Source organism: Rhodnius prolixus, unplaced genomic scaffold (assembly GCF_049639745.1).
Source record: "Rhodnius prolixus isolate KJV_2025 unplaced genomic scaffold, Rpr scaffold_8, whole genome shotgun sequence".
Lineage (NCBI taxonomy): Eukaryota > Metazoa > Arthropoda > Insecta > Hemiptera > Reduviidae > Rhodnius > Rhodnius prolixus.
In genome coordinates this window covers 29,221,227-29,240,756 of record NW_027411593.1, presented here as the reverse complement: position 1 = coordinate 29,240,756, position 19,530 = coordinate 29,221,227, and the positions used below count along the sequence as shown (strand labels likewise).

Genomic DNA, 19,530 nt, shown 5'->3' with positions numbered 1-19,530 from the left:
TGGGGGGACACCCAAAATTTTTTGCAGAAAATATTGCTTTAGATATGACATCTTAAGTTTCAAATTTTCAGTTTTTCATTAATTCTATATTTTCCAGAAAAAGTTTAAGTAGCCTTCCAATAGAGTGAAATGAAATTTCACATACCCTCTGTCTCCCTGATTAATAGATGATTGCTAACACTAGGTTATGTTGTTGAGTTCACGGTGAAGTATGGTTATTGGTTATACTTGACTCGTTAGGTGTGTAGGCAGTGGAATGCTAAAACGTGAAAACATGTTTCATTGGTTAAAGATGTAGATGTATACAATTTTCGATTAAATTATGGCCTTAGCAAACGATTGTCTTCAAAAGGCAGTTGGTCCCAGTGAACCTTATGAATTTTTAACAGTGTATCCCCATAATACTGTGCCAGGTCATAACTTACAAGATAAAATAAATTCTGAATTAAGCGATGGGGATACTACTTATAATGCATCGGTTTTATTCAAATCGTTTCCATTTAATTCATCCTATCCTATTCCGGTGTACACTCCTGCTAGAATCGAGAGATCAGGTAATCTTTATTTCTTACTAGAAAAAATATTTTCAAGATTTTTATCTTCAACGTCTTATAAAAGAGGCTTTGGAACGGGTACCTTACAATCATTAGAATGATGTTTAAGGTTTCAAAGAATTGGAAGGGCTTGGATTAAATATTCTCCTACTCAAAGGGAACGAATTTATCGTCGACACAAGCTATGGTGATTTACTTTTGTCGTCGCTTTCTGTGAATTTCACAGTCAATCAAGTGAAAGGATGAATCTATTTAAAGTGTTTTTAGATTTCCTGGATTACAGAATCATCTCTTTGTAGAAATTAATCCTTTGCATCTTAGCGAGATTTTTACTTCTCTAATATTTATTTTATGGAGCCCAGCAGTGATGATTCCAATCCTTGCTATTTATTTCGTTTTTAATAGACGATTTGATATTAGACAAAAAATAAAGACTGAATAGTCTTTTAATAACAACCTTTATACACTGCGTAGGAAAAGTAGTCAGCATATTTTCACTTTGAAAATAAATAATTTTTTTTTTTATAAATATTTCGACGTTTTGAAGTTTGAACTCTTCGGTTATTAAAAATACATTTTTATTTTAGTACGAAACGGACTGGATCCATGTTTAAGTCTTGTAAAGCAGAAAAAAGCTTGGGAACATTATAAAGATGTACTACTGAATTCATGTGATAAATCTATTGTAGAAGATATTAGTAGCAGCGAAGGTAAATTTATTTTTAACTCAATTTAAATTATTCAATTTAAGTATTTTTTACTTGCTTTGAAATCATGATATCTTCCCTCAAATGGAAATTTTTTTCTACTGTTTTTTTTTTTTAATTTAGAATTCAAAGAAAAGACACGAATGAATGTACATCCTAACGTTGCACTGTTAACCTTACACATGGAAAAAGATCCAGATCAACATTTTAATGCAGTAAGTGATTATTTTTTTTTAATTTTTTAACTAAAGACTTGATAAGTTATTCTCTTTGACGTAGAAAGTTGATTTGACAAGCTGTGCATTCGTACCGTATCGTTTGAGTGGATATATAGTTAAAGTTCTGGGATTTTCTTGAAGGTGGGTTGTATTTCCACATGAGATTGTTGAACAGGACATCCTCTTTACTGCTTTGAAACTGTTGAAAACTGTAACCCATTTAATTTCAATGTGTGCATCTATTTTCTTCCTTTTTTTAAACTTTTTATTTTTATATTGTAGAATTAATTTAATGTTTTGCAAAACTTTGACAAAAGAAATGTTCCTATTGCCTATTTGTTTCCGTTTAATGCATAAGTAATCCATTTTTAGAATATAAACATTATTATTAGGTACATTGACTTCTTTGCCAATATAACTTATTTGCATAATTAACTGAATCATTTGTAATTAGTAAGGAATATTCTAAATGTTTCAGTCTTATAATTGGTATTTCAGTGGAAGTAATATTGAAATAATTAATGCAGGAGATAGTAAGTTTCTAATACGACCTGATGGGACAACTGGAGAGATATGTAAGTTAACTGAAATGTACTTAATCATCCATTTCTCACGTTAAAAGTAAAAAATTAGCTTCAATTATTTGAACAATATTAGCACCTAATTCTATTATTTTCAGAAATGAAGTTTTTATTAGCATATTTGTTTTTCTTGCAGTGTTTTCTCCGCTAGTTCTACAAAAGAATCAGTGGATTCCGGAAATTGAATTCGATGCTGAATTGAGGTTCAACCTAAAAAATTGTGGTCCTCCATGTCAGGTTGATGTCATTAATAGTAAGTATGAATTTTATGCTGGTGTATTATAATTAATTCCTGATTTCACATCTGCATCCAACTATGTATGAAGAGTATTTATGTTGCAAAGTTTAAAATGTATTTATCTATAGTCATTAGATTACAAAAGAGCAAATCGACTATGATCTAAAAGATCCGAAGTGGAATTTTAAAGTCTCAGTGTTATTGGTTAGAATTTAAGGATCTGTTAAGTATTGAATGTTTATTATATTGAATTGTTTATTGAATGTTGTACTGTTTATGTATGTGTGATGTTACTTACTTTCTTTCTTTCTTCTATAGATAATGCTTTAATCAGAGGAAAAACGAGGATTTGTCAATTGATGTTAAAGGAAAAGGACGAAAAAATAGCCATCGAACAATTATGTGACATCACAGGATCTAATAGTAATCCTTTCATTAGTGCTAGTTTGAACAATGAAAAAATTAATGAATTTTGTACATTGACGCCAGGTGAATTACTTATTTGGAATGTTTCTCTGACCAGGTAATTTGTATTTCTTGCAACTCACAGTTATTGTTCTTAATAGTAGATGTTTACATTAAGGACTCTTTCGTTAAAGAACTGCAAACACTAAAGTTACGAGATTTCATAAAAGTTATATTTGGCATTATTGTTGAATATTATTGGATTATAATAGTGGTTAGATCCCTGGGAGTTTATAATTGTTTTTAGTCTGTCCTGTATGCTTATTGAAAAGTTCATAAATTACTTAATTCCGTCATGAATATTATTCAGTAGTTAGTATTTATTTGTCTAAAAAGATAGAAGGGATACTATTGCGAAAACACTCCCATTGAATTTTGTTATTTACAAACAGCCACTCCAATTCAGTGCGTCTCAAATAGTATAGGACATTTTTCTGATTGTGTATGGATTTATTTGACTGCCGAGTCACATAGTAATTCTTTAATTAAGTTAAAGGATTTTGAAAAGTTTTTCCTCCATTTTTTACAGTTAAATTGTTTTTTATATGTAATAATAAGACTCAAACTCTTTTCAGTCCAGTTTCAAAATTAAATTTGAACCTTGAGCAAGGCAATTTTGTGGATTCTTGGGGACATGTTCATTATATAGGAGCAGATACTGTATTATTTGCCGATAGAAAAGCAATCCATATCTTCGATTTAAGAGTAAGTAATTAAATTTTTGGTTTCAAAAAGTTCAATTTACAATAAATTTCATATTTTCACAGTTTAAGAAATATTATTATTATTCACTAATGAGGAAAGTGTTAAATCGCTTTTATGTTCTTTGCTTCCTTTTACGGGACAATAAAAATAACGAAGGAGAATAGATTTCGGGACTGGTTCTAAACTCTTTGAAGGGCGTTTTTTTCCCTTTTTGCAGGTTTAACTGGAGAGTTCAACGTAAAATAGTAGTTTCACTAAACTGTTTATTCTTATTTTTATATAATTGTTAGTGTTAGAGATTAGAGGCTCATTATCACGATGTCAAAATTTGAATCTGTGTTTTTTTGTTTTAATGTGATTTCGTTATAAGAGTTTCTGTTAAGTTTAAAGTTATCTGCATGTTAATAATATGTAATATTAATAATATTAATATTAATATGTAATATAGTATTAGAAGGTAACTGCGTGGTTAACTTTGCAGTTTAAACATTTGACTTGCCTATTTTTCTGGTGAGGTTTAGCAACGTTAAATATCAAATTAGATGTCAAGAACGGGGAACAGAAGTTGGTACTCTACTATTAACGCTTTTAAAACAAATAAAAAGTATGTAGCTATGTACTTACGGACTCGTACTGGAAATCTCCCATTTACTATCTAATTGCTTAATTTCAGACGTATATTTGTGCTTTAAATCTTCTTTTTTCTGTTATAGTTTAGAATCTTGGCATTGAATGTTTTTAAAACTCCTAAATTAGTAACTGTTTTTAATATTGTCGAAAAGTCCTATCGAGTTATCATTTTCATTTTCCTTATCAAAATGATACGATTGTTAATGAATTTAGATTGATTTTTATTTTGTTTTGTGTATTACTCTTATATTAGATGGTAAAACTTTTAAAATAATTGAATCCTGTTCGATCGCGTTGTTATTACAAAATTTATTAATCTTGTCTATCATTATTATATATTCTTATTTTATAGTCATTTCTTTATTATATATATGTAGTTTATAATTAAATATTCGTTCGCACTTTTATGTTTATAAGCCCGGTTAATAATGTTTTCGGTTATTATGTTTTGAAGTAATGTCTTATTTGCATATGCAAAGAATAGAAGTGAATATTTATTTCTGATTCCAGAACGCAGGCCAAGCCTCTATATCCTTGTAAAATTTAATTAAATCTAGTAAAAGCAGCATCATCTGCTTTCTTGGCGTAATTTTGATCCAAATTACCTGTTTTTCAGTGGGTTTTTTGGATAATTTAATTCTGATAATAAAATTTAGTTTGTGCAATACCCTAGCCTAGATTATCGTAGCCTTGTTTATTAATTTTGTAAGTTTTGCAAGATGTTTTTCACATTTGCCTTCGCATTTTTTCCTTAATTTCATTTTGTATTTTTGTTAAGAAAAAAGTTCCCCAATTTCGGGTTTAAGCAATAAAATTTAAAATGTTTTGTTAACTGTTCAGGCAAACTTTTATTTAATAATTAAATTTCTTTTACACATAAGTAATAATGTTACTCAAAAACAAAACTGTAATACTTATGATTTTAAAGTTATTTAAATGTTACCACTTCTAGTGCCTACATTGTTTTTCAATAAATACGCATACTTCATAGATGGCTAGCTCTAGGAAACTGAATATGAAGTCCTGTCAGTAAGGAGGGGTACGTGGATGATACGGTACACAGTATCTGAACGGATCAAGACGAATACCTGGAAACTAAGATTGGATATACTGTGTCACTAGATTCGATTCACTGTCTTGGATTTGGATTGCATTTAATTTTTTAAATAAGAAATTAAGTTTATCCGTTCCAGATCGATTTTAACTTAAAAGCCCCCCTGGAAAAAAAACATTACTTTACTGTTTTACTTGGCTAGTTCTCTGTCATGCAGAGATTCACATTCCCTAATGTGTATCCTTACTCTTACTTCCAGGATGCAGACTATGAAATGTTATTAATGTTTTTGATTATTGAAACTGTCATTTTCTTAACCATGTTACAGACAAATAATAACAATAAGGACAATTTAACATGGCCTGTAGATAATTTGGTTGAGATTTGTGAAGAAATAAGTTGTTGTAATTTGGATAATAGAGGCATTAATTATGTAGGAACAAATCATCATCTTTTATCTTTGGATATTAGGAAAGGTTGGAGTCAGCGATGGACTCATGGAATCACAAGTTCACCAACCATGATCAAGCTATTGCATCGAAACTTGTAAGATGAGATTAGTTATTTGAGATAATCTTTATTTAAAGTGATAATAATTGTGTTAATAATGAATTTTAATTATTATTTAGGCAAAATTTAATATTTGTAGCCAGCCAACGCAGTGATAGCGTTGTTTTGATACAAAATGATTGTGAAGATGGCGATTCCAATATTAGCCGAGTACATCCTTATTTATTACCATCTCTCAGAGAAAGTCTACATTTAGCTAGATTTAATGGTCTTTGCCTTGACCATCTACTTAATTCAAGGTATCTTTATTAGTTTAATAGTGTTTTATGTAGTCTTCTGAATGTTGATATTTAGCGGGATCGTTGAATACAAAAAATAGGATTCTCCTACAACATAATTCTACAAAAATCTCATTAATATTTTCAAAACCTAATACCCAACTAAATTTTCATGTTGTGGAGATTTAATGGCTTTTTAATTTGGTTTAGAATGTAGATTTAAACTCACATTTTTTAAAGAAAAATTTTAAATACCATTAGTATTAATAATTATTTAAATTTTTCAGATTCTCAATGAGTCTTACAGGATTGAGTTGCTTAGAAGATAAATACATTAACGTTATAAGATGCACAAGCATAGGTGATATATTTTGGCAAACATTAAGAAGTTCTGGTGATGACGAATCCCATAATTCCGCTAATTTATCAAATGATGATTTAAAAAGATTTGAAGAATTTGAATTTAAATGCGAACAGGACTATAAGAATTCTAGTCAAAAATCTCGTGTTACTTCAGTAAAAAACACTGAAAATTTAATGGATTGTTAGTAACATTTTTAATTTATCCTATATTTTAATTTTACCCCGACAGAAGTTGCGATTCGGTAACAGCCCACTTATTGTATGTAAAGATTGGTCGGCTCCCGTGTTAAAGTTTGTTTCCGTTATATAAAGAGAAAACTTTAACTTCAAATATCTCGTAAACTACTCCATAGATTTTGTTTATATTTTACTTGTATATGGAGACTACTATTGTCTATAATTGTGTACAATTTAGTAAAAATCTATCGAACAGAAAACGAGATATTTAGGGTTAAAGATTGTTTCCGTTCTATAAAGTGAAAACTTTAACTTCAAATATCTCGTAAACTACTCGATAGATTTTGTTTATATTTTACTTGTATATGGAGGCTACTATTGTCTATAATTGCGTAAAATTTAGTAAAAATCTATCATGCAGAAAACGAGATATTTAGGGTTAAAGTTTGTTTCCGTTATATAAAGTGAAAACTTTAACTTCAAATATCTCGTAAACTACTCGATAGATTTTGTTTATATTTTACTTGTATATGGAGACTACTATTGTCTATAATTGTGTAAAATTTAGTAAAAATCTATCGAGCAGAAAACGAGATATTTAGGGTTAAAGTTTGTTTCCGTTATATAAAGTGAAAACATTAACTTCAAATATCTCGTAAACTACTCGATAGATTTTGTTTATATTTTACTTGTATATGGAGGCTACTATTGTCTATTATTGTGTAAAATTTAGTAAAAATCTATCGAGCAGAAAACGAGATATTTAGGGTTAAAGTTTGTTTCCGTTATATAAAGTGAAAACTTTAACTTCAAATATCTCGTAAACTACTCGATAGATTTTGTTTATATTTTACTTGTATATGGAGGCTACTTTTGTCTATAATTGTGTACAAATTAGTAAAAATCTATCGAACAGAAAACGAGATATTTAGGGTTAAAGTTTGTTTCCGTTCTATAAAATGAAAACTTTAACTTCAAATATCTCGTAAACTACTCGATAGATTTTGTTTATATTTTACTTGTATATGGAGACTACTATTGTCTATAATTGTGTACAATTTAGTAAAAATCTATCGAGCAGAAAACGAGATATTTAGGGTTAAAGTTTGTTTCCGTTCTATAAAGTGAAAACTTTAACTTCAAATATCTCGTAAACTACTCGATAGATTTTGTTTATATTTTACTTGTATATGGAGACTACTATTGTCTATAATTGTGTACAATTTAGTAAAAATCTATCGGACAGAAAACGAGATATTTAGGGTTAAAGTTTGTTTCCGTTCTATAAAGTGAAAACTTTAACTTCAAATATCTCGTAAACTACTCAATAGATTTTGTTTATATTTTACTTGTATATGGAGACTACTATTGTCTATAATTGTGTAGAATTTAGTAAAATTCTATTGAGGAGAAGACGAGATATTTAGGGTTAAAGTTTGTTTCCGTTATATAAAGTGAAAACATTAACTTCAAATATCTCGTAAACTACTCGATAGATTTTGTTTATATTTTACTTGTATATGGAGGCTACTATTGTCTATAATTGTGTAAAATTTAGTAAAAATCTATCGAGCAGAAAACGAGATATTTAGGGTTAAAATTTGTTTCCGTTATATAAAGTGAAAACATTAACTTCAAATATCTCGTAAACTACTCGATAGATTTTGTTTATATTTTACTTGTATATGGAGACTACTATTGTCTATAATTGTGTACAATTTAGTAAAAATCTATCGAACAGAAAACGAGATATTTAGGGTTAAAGTTTGTTTCCGTTCTATAAAATGAAACCTTTAACTTCAAATATCTCGTAAACTACTCGATAGATTTTGTTTATATTTTACTTGTATATGGAGACTACTATTTTCTATAATTGTGTACAATTTAGTAAAAATCTATCGAGCAGAAAACGAGATATTTAGGGTTAAAATTTGTTTCCGTTATATACAGTGAAAACTTTAACTTCAAATATCTCGTAAACTACTCGATAGATTTTGTTTATATTTTACTTGTATATGGAGACTACTATTGTCTATAATTGTGTACAATTTAGTAAAAATCTATCGAACAGAAAACGAGATATTTAGGGTTAAAGTTTGTTTCCGTTCTATAAAGTGAAAAATTTTAACTTTAAATATCTCTTAAACTACTCGATAGATTTTGTTTATATTTTAGTTGTATATGGAGGCTACTATTGTCTATAATTGCGTAAAATTTAGTAAAAATCTATCGAGCAGAAAACGAGATATTTAGGGTTAAAGTTTGTTTCCGTTATATAAAGTGAAAACTTTAACTTCAAATATCTCGTAAACTACTCGATAGATTTTGTTTATATTTTACTTGTATATGCAGACTACTATTGTCTATAATTGTGTAAAATTTAGTAAAAATCTATCGAGCAGAAAACGAGATATTTAGCGTTAAAGTTTGTTTCCGTTATATAAAGTGAAAACATTAACTTCAAATATCTCGTAAACTACTCGATAGATTTTGTTTATATTTTACTTGTATATGGAGACTACTATTGTCTAAAATTGCGTAAAATTTAGTAAAAATCTGTCGAGCAGAAAACGAGATATTTAGGGTTAAAGTTTGTTTCCGTTATATAAAGTGAAAACTTTAACTTCAAATATCTCGTAAACTCCTCGATAGATTTTGTTTATATTTTACTTGTATATGGAGACTACTATTGTCTATAATTGTGTAAAATTTAGTAAAAATCTATCGAGCAGAAAACGAGATATTTAGGGTTAAAGTTTGTTTCCGTTATATAAAGTGAAAACATTAACTTCAAATATCTCGTAAACTACTCGATAGATTTTGTTTATATTTTACTTGTATATGGAGGCTACTATTGTCTATTATTGTGTAAAATTTAGTAAAAATCTATCGAGCAGAAAACGAGATATTTAGGGTTAAAGTTTGTTTCCGTTATATAAAGTGAAAAATTTTAACTTCAAATATCTCGTAAACTACTCGATAGATTTTGTTTATATTTTACTTGTATATGGAGACTACTATTGTCTATAATTGTGTAAAATTTAGTAAAAATCTATCGAGCAGAAAACGAGATATTTAGGGTTAAAGTTTGTTTCCGTTATATAAAGTGAAAACATTAACTTCAAATATCTCGTAAACTACTCGATAGATTTTGTTTATATTTTACTTGTATATGGAGGCTACTATTGTCTATTATTGTGTAAAATTTAGTAAAAATCTATCGAGCAGAAAACGAGATATTTAGGGTTAAAGTTTGTTTCCGTTATATAAAGTGAAAACTTTAACTTCAAATATCTCGTAAACTACTCGATAGATTTTGTTTATATTTTACTTGTATATGGAGACTACTTTTGTCTATAATTGTGTACAATTTAGTAAAAATCTATCGGACAGAAAACGAGATATTTAGGGTTAAAGTTTGTTTCCGTTCTATAAAGTGAAAACTTTAACTTCAAATATCTCGTAAACTACTCAATAGATTTTGTTTATATTTTACTTGTATATGGAGACTACTATTGTCTATAATTGTGTAGAATTTAGTAAAATTCTATTGAGGAGAAGACGAGATATTTAGGGTTAAAGTTTGTTTCCGTTATATAAAGTGAAAACATTAACTTCAAATATCTCGTAAACTACTCGATAGATTTTGTTTATATTTTACTTGTATATGGAGGCTACTATTGTCTATAATTGTGTAAAATTTAGTAAAAATCTATCGAGCAGAAAACGAGATATTTAGGGTTAAAATTTGTTTCCGTTATATAAAGTGAAAACATTAACTTCAAATATCTCGTAAACTACTCGATAGATTTTGTTTATATTTTACTTGTATATGGAGACTACTATTGTCTATAATTGTGTACAATTTAGTAAAAATCTATCGAACAGAAAACGAGATATTTAGGGTTAAAGTTTGTTTCCGTTCTATAAAATGAAACCTTTAACTTCAAATATCTCGTAAACTACTCGATAGATTTTGTTTATATTTTACTTGTATATGGAGACTACTATTGTCTATAATTGTGTAGAATTTAGTAAAATTCTATTGAGGAGAAGACGAGATATTTAGGGTTAAAGTTTGTTTCCGTTATATAAAGTGAAAACATTAACTTCAAATATCTCGTAAACTACTCGATAGATTTTGTTTATATTTTACTTGTATATGGAGGCTACTATTGTCTATAATTGTGTAAAATTTAGTAAAAATCTATCGAGCAGAAAACGAGATATTTAGGGTTAAAATTTGTTTCCGTTATATAAAGTGAAAACATTAACTTCAAATATCTCGTAAACTACTCGATAGATTTTGTTTATATTTTACTTGTATATGGAGACTACTATTGTCTATAATTGTGTACAATTTAGTAAAAATCTATCGAACAGAAAACGAGATATTTAGGGTTAAAGTTTGTTTCCGTTCTATAAAATGAAACCTTTAACTTCAAATATCTCGTATACTACTCGATAGATTTTGTTTATATTTTACTTGTATATGGAGACTACTATTTTCTATAATTGTGTACAATTTAGTAAAAATCTATCGAGCAGAAAACGAGATATTTAGGGTTAAAATTTGTTTCCGTTCTATAAAATGAAACCTTTAACTTCAAATATCTCGTAAACTACTCGATAGATTTTGTTTATATTTTAGTTGTATATGGAGACTACTATTTTCTATAATTGTGTACAATTTAGTAAAAATCTATCGAGCAGAAAACGAGATATTTAGGGTTAAAATTTGTTTCCGTTATATACAGTGAAAACTTTAACTTCAAATATCTCGTAAACTACTCGATAGATTTTGTTTATATTTTACTTGTATATGGAGACTACTATTGTCTATAATTGTGTACAATTTAGTAAAAATCTATCGAACAGAAAACGAGATATTTAGGGTTAAAGTTTGTTTCCGTTCTATAAAGTGAAAAATTTTAACTTTAAATATCTCTTAAACTACTCGATAGATTTTGTTTATATTTTAGTTGTATATGGAGGCTACTATTGTCTATAATTGCGTAAAATTTAGTAAAAATCTATCGAGCAGAAAACGAGATATTTAGGGTTAAAGTTTGTTTCCGTTATATAAAGTGAAAACATTAACTTCAAATATCTCGTAAACTACTCGATAGATTTTGTTTATATTTTACTTGTATATGGAGACTACTATTGTCTATAATTGTGTACAATTTAGTAAAAATCTATCGGACAGAAAACGAGATATTTAGGGTTAAAGTTTGTTTCCGTTCTATAAAGTGAAAACTTTAACTTCAAATATCTCGTAAACTACTCGATAGATTTTGTTTATATTTTACTTGTATATGGAGGCTACTATTGTCTATAATTATGTAAAATTTAGTAAAAATCTATCGAGCAGAAAACGAGATATTTACGGTTAAAGTTTGTTTCCGTTATAGAAAGTGAAAACTTTAACTTCAAATATCTCGTAAACTACTCGATAGATTTTGTTTATATTTTACTTGTATATGGAGACTACTATTGTCTATAATTGTGTACAATTTAGTAAAAATCTATCGAACAGAAAACGAGATATTTAGGGTTAAAGTTTGTTTCCGTTTTATAAAGCGAAAACTTTAACTTCAAATATCTCGTAAACTACTCGATAGATTTTGTTTATATTTTACTTGTATATGGAGACTACTATTGTCTATAATTGTGTACAATTTAGTAAAAATCTATCGAACAGAAAACGAGATATTTAGGGTTAAAGTTTGTTTCCGTTCTATAAAATGAAAACTTTAACTTCAAATATCTCGTAAACTACTGGATAGATTTTGTTTATATTTTACTTGTATATGGAGACTACTATTGTCTATAATTGTGTAGAATTTAGTAAAATTCTATCGAACAGAAAACGAGATATTTAGGGTTAAAGGTTGTTTACGTTCTATAAAATGAAAACTTTAACTTCAAATATCTCGTAAACTGCTAGATAGATTTTGTTTATATTTTACTTGTATATGGAGACTACTTTTGTCTATAATTGTGTACAATTTAGTAAAAATCTATCGTGCAGAAAACGAGATATTTAGGGTTAAAGGTTGTTTCCGTTCTATAAAATGAAAACTTTAACTTCAAATATCTCGTAAACTGCTCGATAGATTTTGTTTATATTTTACTTGTATATGGAGACTACTATTGTCTATAATTGTGTACAATTTAGTAAAAATCTATCGAACAGAAAACGAGATATTTAGGGTTAAAGTTTGTTTCCGTTATATAAAGTGAAAACTTTAACTTCAAATATCTCGTAAATTACTCGATAGATTATGTTTAAATTTTACTAGTATATGGAGACTACTATTGTCTATAATTGTGTAAAATTTAGTAAAAATCTATCGAGCAGAAAACGAGATATTTAGGGTTAAAGTTTGTTTCCGTTATATAAAGTGAAAACATTAACTTCAAATATCTCGTAAACTACTCGATAGATTTTGTTTATATTTTACTTGTATATGGAGACTACTATTGTCTATAATTGTGTACAATTTAGTAAAAATCTATCGAGCAGAAAACGAGATATTTAGGGTTAAAGTTTGTTTCCGTTATATAAAGTGAAAACATTAACTTCAAATATCTCGTAAACTACTCGATAGATTTTGTTTATATTTTACTTGGTTATGGAGGCTACTATTGTCTATAATTATGTAAAATTTAGTAAAAATCTATCGAGCAGAAAACGAGATATTTAGGGTTAAAGTTTGTTTCCGTTATAGAAAGTGAAAACTTTAACTTCAAATATCTCGTAAACTACTCCATAGATTTTGTTTATATTTTACTTGTATATGGAGACTACTATTGTCTATAATTGTGTACAATTTAGTAAAAATCTATCGAACAGAAAACGAGATATTTAGGGTTAAAGTTTCTTTCCGTTTTATAAAGCGAAAACTTTAACTTCAAATATCTCGTAAACTACTCGATAGATTTTGTTTATATTTTACTTGTATATGGAGACTACTATTGTCTATAATTGTGTACAATTTAGTAAAAATCTATCGAACAGAAAACGAGATATTTAGGGTTAAAGTTTGTTTCCGTTCTATAAAATGAAAACTTTAACTTCAAATATCTCGTAAACTACTCGATAGATTTTGTTTATATTTTACTTGTATATGGAGACTACTATTGTCTATAATTGTGTAGAATTTAGTAAAATTCTATCGAACAGAAAACGAGATATTTAGGGTTAAAGGTTGTTTACGTTCTATAAAATGAAAACTTTAACTTCAAATATCTCGTAAACTGCTAGATAGATTTTGTTTATATTTTACTTGTATATGGAGACTACTTTTGTCTATAATTGTGTACAATTTAGTAAAAATCTATCGTGCAGAAAACGAGATATTTAGGGTTAAAGGTTGTTTCCGTTCTATAAAATGAAAACTTTAACTTCAAATATCTCGTAAACTGCTCGATAGATTTTGTTTATATTTTACTTGTATATGGAGACTACTATTGTCTATAATTGTGTACAATTTAGTAAAAATCTATCGAACAGAAAACGAGATATTTAGGGTTAAAGTTTGTTTCCGTTATATAAAGTGAAAACTTTAACTTCAAATATCTCGTAAATTACTCGATAGATTATGTTTAAATTTTACTAGTATATGGAGACTACTATTGTCTATAATTGTGTAAAATTTAGTAAAAATCTATCGAGCAGAAAACGAGATATTTAGGGTTAAAGTTTGTTTCCGTTATATAAAGTGAAAACATTAACTTCAAATATCTCGTAAACTACTCGATAGATTTTGTTTATATTTTACTTGTATATGGAGACTACTATTGTCTATAATTGTGTACAATTTAGTAAAAATCTATCGAGCAGAAAACGAGATTAAAACTGTCCGGTAGGACAGTTGTATAAGGGTTGATCGTCAAAAACTGCACGAAAAAGCGTAACGTTGAAAAACACCCAACTTTGACAATTTTTTTCTCTTTTTCTATAAAAGATAAAATTCCCAAATTTTCTTTAAAATATAGGGCAAACCCTCCTTTATAGCTGTAATTTTTTTGCAACAACCCAGATCTAATAGGTTTTGAGAAAAAAGTTGCCGAAAATGAGCAAAAACTGCAATTTCAGAAATTGTTGTTCTTCTTCTTCTTCTTCTTCTTGTTGTTGTTGTTGTTGTTGTTACCTTTTTTGTAAACTGCGTAGCGCCTAAACGCGTGAACCGATTTTCATGAATGAGGTGTCATTCGATTCAGAATTTTATGTAGATGTGCCTTTTGGGGGTCTCGACGCTGTACATAGAATAGGAGAGGAGTTAGCCCCCTTTATGTAAGGCCCCCTCCAAAATTATTATTACTAATTACTCTGTAAATCTTAGCCCGATTTTGATATAATTTGGTAGGATGATAGAGTTAGGGCTCCTCTACGTAACATTAAAGCGGCGATCAGCTCTTACACTTGTTAAGGGAAAGTATAGCAATCGTTTCAAATTATCGACACGTGAACCGATTGTCATGAATGAAGTGTCATTCGAATCGAAATTTTGTACAGATTTGCACTTTAAAAGTCTGAACGCTGTGCCTCATAAGGAGGGGAGTTTGCCCCACCCAAGTAAGGCCCTTTCTAAAACTATTATTACCAATATTTCTATAACGCTTAGTCCGATTTTGATAAAATTCAGCTCGAATAAGTTGTTAAAGCTCCTCTACTTGGCTGTGAAGGGCCATCAAGCTCTTGCACCTACTAAGAGGAAGTACTGCAATCGTTAAAATTATCAATGGGTGAACCTATTTACATTAATGAATCGTAAATCTTTGCCTTTTAGGGAGAAGTACTGTAATCGCAGTTTATTTTTCTTACTCCTCTTAAGAGGAAGTACTGAAATCGCAGTTTAATTTTGCTTTTTACGTACAAATACCTTCCTATTTTATTCAAAACGCTTTCTCAAAAAAATTGTTATTGAGGATGGCAACTATAATCATTCTTTAAAAAGATCTGTCCAATGGTAGTTACAGTTCCGACTTAACACCTTATCAGGTTATAATGATAGAATTGCTTATTCTAAATTTTAAAAAAAATCTGTGAAACAGATAAGTAACTTTGTAAAATAGACAAAAATGAAAATCTATCCAAAAGGTACAAAAATCTCTTTAACAAAAACTTACAGTTTAAAATGTTAAGTATAAGGGTTGATTAAACGCCAAAAGGTACACAAATCAGCAAGTACCCAACATTTCATTCATGCTTAGCTGATATAATTTAAGTAATTTTGCTGCATTAACTTTTTCTTCACATTTTTTTAGAAATTATTAGATGTCACAGACCCTTATGCTGGCTAGATCATTCATAATATTATTTTGTTATAATCATGATAAAATGTATATTATATCTTCGTTTTTAAATATAGGTACTTTATTTTAACTCCATTTCAAATTATTCTTTGGATTTATCTTTAATATGCCCTTTATTTTTAGTAGTCACATATACATTCATGTTAAAGTAGAGAAAAACAAAGTTAGAGTCGGCTACTGTTTAAATTTGAATCACGGATTTAACAGAATATTTCAGTCTTGAATTCGTCTTACCGAAATATTCGTGAGCACAAATAACTCACAGTTAATAACAAGTAGATTATTCAACAATTATTCATTTCTCAATAAATTGTAATTTAATTTAGTCTCCCTAATTTTACTTATAGTAAAATACTGGAATAATTAGCTGTCCTAAAAATATGCATATCTTATTTATTTTATATTACATATATATAACATTGTGAGAAGAACACCTAGATTGAGAATGTAATTGAAGAAAACTATATTATTTGCGATAAAGCCAGATTATTTATTACTTATTATTATAATCGTTTGACTACTACATAAAATAACAATTACTTTAATCGAAGAATGAACTTAAACCGACGATTTAAAAAAATAAATAAAATAAAATAAACAAAATCATTGATGTATGTTGATATAAGCATTTTTTAAAAAAAGGTTTTGAATTTTTTAGCCTCATAATTTTTTTTTATTTTTTATAACGTTTTTCTTTTTCACCTGTAATTAATAGTTTGATTATTATAAATAACTAGATATTACAGTCAATCTACAGTGCTACTTGAACAAATATTTTGTAGATGAAAATGGCCAGCATAAGGGTCTGTGACATCTAATAATTTCTAAAAAAATGTGAAGAAAAAGTTAATGCAGCAAAATTACTTAAATTATATCAGCTAAGCATGAATGAAATGTTGGGTACTTGCTGATTTGTGTACCTTTTGGCGTTTAATCAACCCTTATACTTTACATTTTAAACTGTAAGTTTTTGTTAAAGAGTATTTAGGGTTAAAGTTTGTTTCCGTTATTTACAGTGAAAATTTTAACTTCAAATATCTAGTAAACTACTCGATAGATTTTGTTTATATTTTACTTGTATATGGAGACTACTATTGTCTATAATTGTGTACAATTTAGTAAAAATCTACCGTACGGAAAACGAGATATTTAGGGTTAAAGTTTGTTTCCGTTATATAAAGTGAAAACATTAACTTCAAATATCTCGTAAACTACTCGATAGATTTTGTTTATATTTTACTTGTATATGGAGGCTACTATTGTCTATAATTGTGTAAAATTTAGTAAAAATCTACCGTACGGAAAACGAGATATTTAGGGTTAAAGTTTGTTTCCGTTATATAAAGTGAAAACTTTAACTTCAAATATCTCGTAAACTACTCGATAGATTTTGTTTATATTTTACTTGTATATGGAGACTACTATTGTCTATAATTGTGTACAATTTAGTAAAAATCTACCGTACGGAAAACGAGATATTTAGGGTTAAAGTTTGTTTCCGTTATATAAAGTGAAAACATTAACTTCAAATATCTCGTAAACTACTCGATAGATTTTGTTTATATTTTAGTTGTATATGGAGGCTACTATTGTTTATAATTGTGTAGAATTTAGTAAAAATCTATCGAGCAGAGAACGAGATATTTAGGGTTAAAGTTTGTTTCCGTTATATAAAGTGAAAACATTAACTTCAAATATCTCGTAAACTACTCGATAGATTTTGTTTATATTTTACTTGTATATGGAGACTACTATTGTCTATAATTGTGTACAATTTAGTAAAAATCTATCGAGCAGAAAACGAGATATTTAGGGTTAAAGTTTGTTTCCGTTATATACAGTGAAAACTTTAACTTCAAATATCTCGCAAACTACTCGATAGATTTTGTTTATATTTTACTTGTATATGGAGACTACTATTGTCTATAATTGTGTACAATTTAGTAAAAACCTATCGAACAGAAAACGAGATATTTAGGGTTAAAGATTGTTTCCGTTCTATAAAGTGAAAACTTTAACTTCAAATATCTCGTAAACTACTCGATAGATTTTGTTTATATTTTAGTTGTATATGGAGACTACTATTGTCTATAATTGTGTACAATTTAGTAAAAATCTATCGAACAGAAAACGAGATATTTATGGTTAAAGTTTGTTTCCGTTATATAAAGTGAAAACTTTAACTTCAAATATCTCGTAAACTACTCGATAGATTTTGTTTATATTTTACTTGTATAAGGAGACTACTATTGTCTATAATTGTGTACAATTTAGTAAAATTCTATTGAGGAGAAAACGAGATATTTAGGGTTAAAGTTTGTTTCCGTTATATAAAGTGAAAACATTAACTTCAAATATCTCGTAAACTACTCGATAGATTTTGTTTATATTTTACTTGTATATGGAGGCTACTATTGTCTATAATTGTGTAAAATTTAGTAAAAATCTATCGAGCAGAAAACGAGATATTTAGGGTTAAAATTTGTTTCCGTTATATAAAGTGAAAACTTTAACTTCAAATATCTCGTAAACTACTCGATAGATTTTGTTTATATTTTACTTGTATATGGAGACTACTATTGTCTATAATTGTGTACAATTTAGTAAAAGTCTATCGAGCAGCAAACGAGATATTTAGGGTTAAAGTTTGTTTCCGTTATATAAAGTGAAAACTTTAACTTCAAATATCTCGTAAACTACTCGATAGATTTTGTTTATATTTTACTTGTATATGGAGACTACTATTGTCTATAATTGTGTACAATTTAGTAAAAATCTACCGTACGGAAAACGAGATATTTAGGGTTAAAGTTTGTTTCCGTTATATAAAGTGAAAACATTAACTTCAAATATCTCGTAAACTACTCGATAGATTTTGTTTATATTTTAGTTGTATATGGAGGCTACTTTTGTCTATAATTGTGTACAATTTAGTAAAAATCTATCGAACAGAAAACGAGATATTTTGAGTTAAAATTTGTTTCCGTTATATAAAGTGAAAAATTTAACTTCAAATATCTCGTTAACTACTCGATAGATTTTGTTTATATTTTACTTGTATATGGAGACTACTATTGTCTATAATTGTGTATAATTTAGTAATAATCTATCAAACAGAAAACGAGATATTTAGGGTTAAAGTTTGATTCCGTTCTATAAAGTGAAAACTTTAACTTCAAATATCTCGTAAACTACTCGATAGATTTTGTTTATTTTTTACTTGTATATGGAGACTACTATTGTCTATAATTGTGTACAATTTAGTAAAAATCTATCGAGCTGAAAACGAGATATTTAGGGTTAAAGTTTGTTTCCGTTATATACAGTGAAAACTTTAACTTCAAATATCTCGTAAACTACTCGATAGATTTTGTTTATATTTTACTTGTATATGGACACTACTATTGTCTATAATTGTGTACAATTTAGTAAAAATCTATCGAGCAGAAAACGAGATATTTAGGGTTAAAGTTTGTTTCCGTTATATAAAGTGAAAACATTAACTTCAAATATCTCGTAAACTACTCGATAGATTTTGTTTATATTTTACTTGTATATGGAGGCTACTATTGTCTATAATTGTGTAAAATTTAGTAAAAATCTATCGAGCAGAAAACGAGATATTTAGGGTTAAAATTTGTTTCCGTTATATAAAGTGAAAACTTTAACTTCAAATATCTCGTAAACTACTCGATAGATTTTGTTTATATTTTACTTGTATATGGA

The 19,530-nt window shown here is 27.9% G+C and overlaps 1 protein-coding gene across 1 annotated transcript in view; it reads left to right on the top strand.

The window, feature by feature from the left end:
* Positions 1-5: 5 nt before the first annotated feature.
* LOC141451110 (uncharacterized) overlaps positions 6-19,530 on the top strand; it is a 25,187-nt gene continuing 5,662 nt past the window's right edge. Inside the window, exons 1-10 of the mRNA XM_074122216.1 lie at positions 6-554; positions 1,142-1,264; positions 1,385-1,476; positions 1,958-2,054; positions 2,197-2,313; positions 2,617-2,821; positions 3,339-3,468; positions 5,481-5,698; positions 5,782-5,961; positions 6,228-6,484. Of these exons, the coding sequence (XP_073978317.1) occupies positions 323-554; positions 1,142-1,264; positions 1,385-1,476; positions 1,958-2,054; positions 2,197-2,313; positions 2,617-2,821; positions 3,339-3,468; positions 5,481-5,698; positions 5,782-5,961; positions 6,228-6,484 (1,651 nt within the window). The 5' untranslated portion in view covers positions 6-322. The remainder of the gene's footprint in view (positions 555-1,141; positions 1,265-1,384; positions 1,477-1,957; positions 2,055-2,196; positions 2,314-2,616; positions 2,822-3,338; positions 3,469-5,480; positions 5,699-5,781; positions 5,962-6,227; positions 6,485-19,530) is intronic.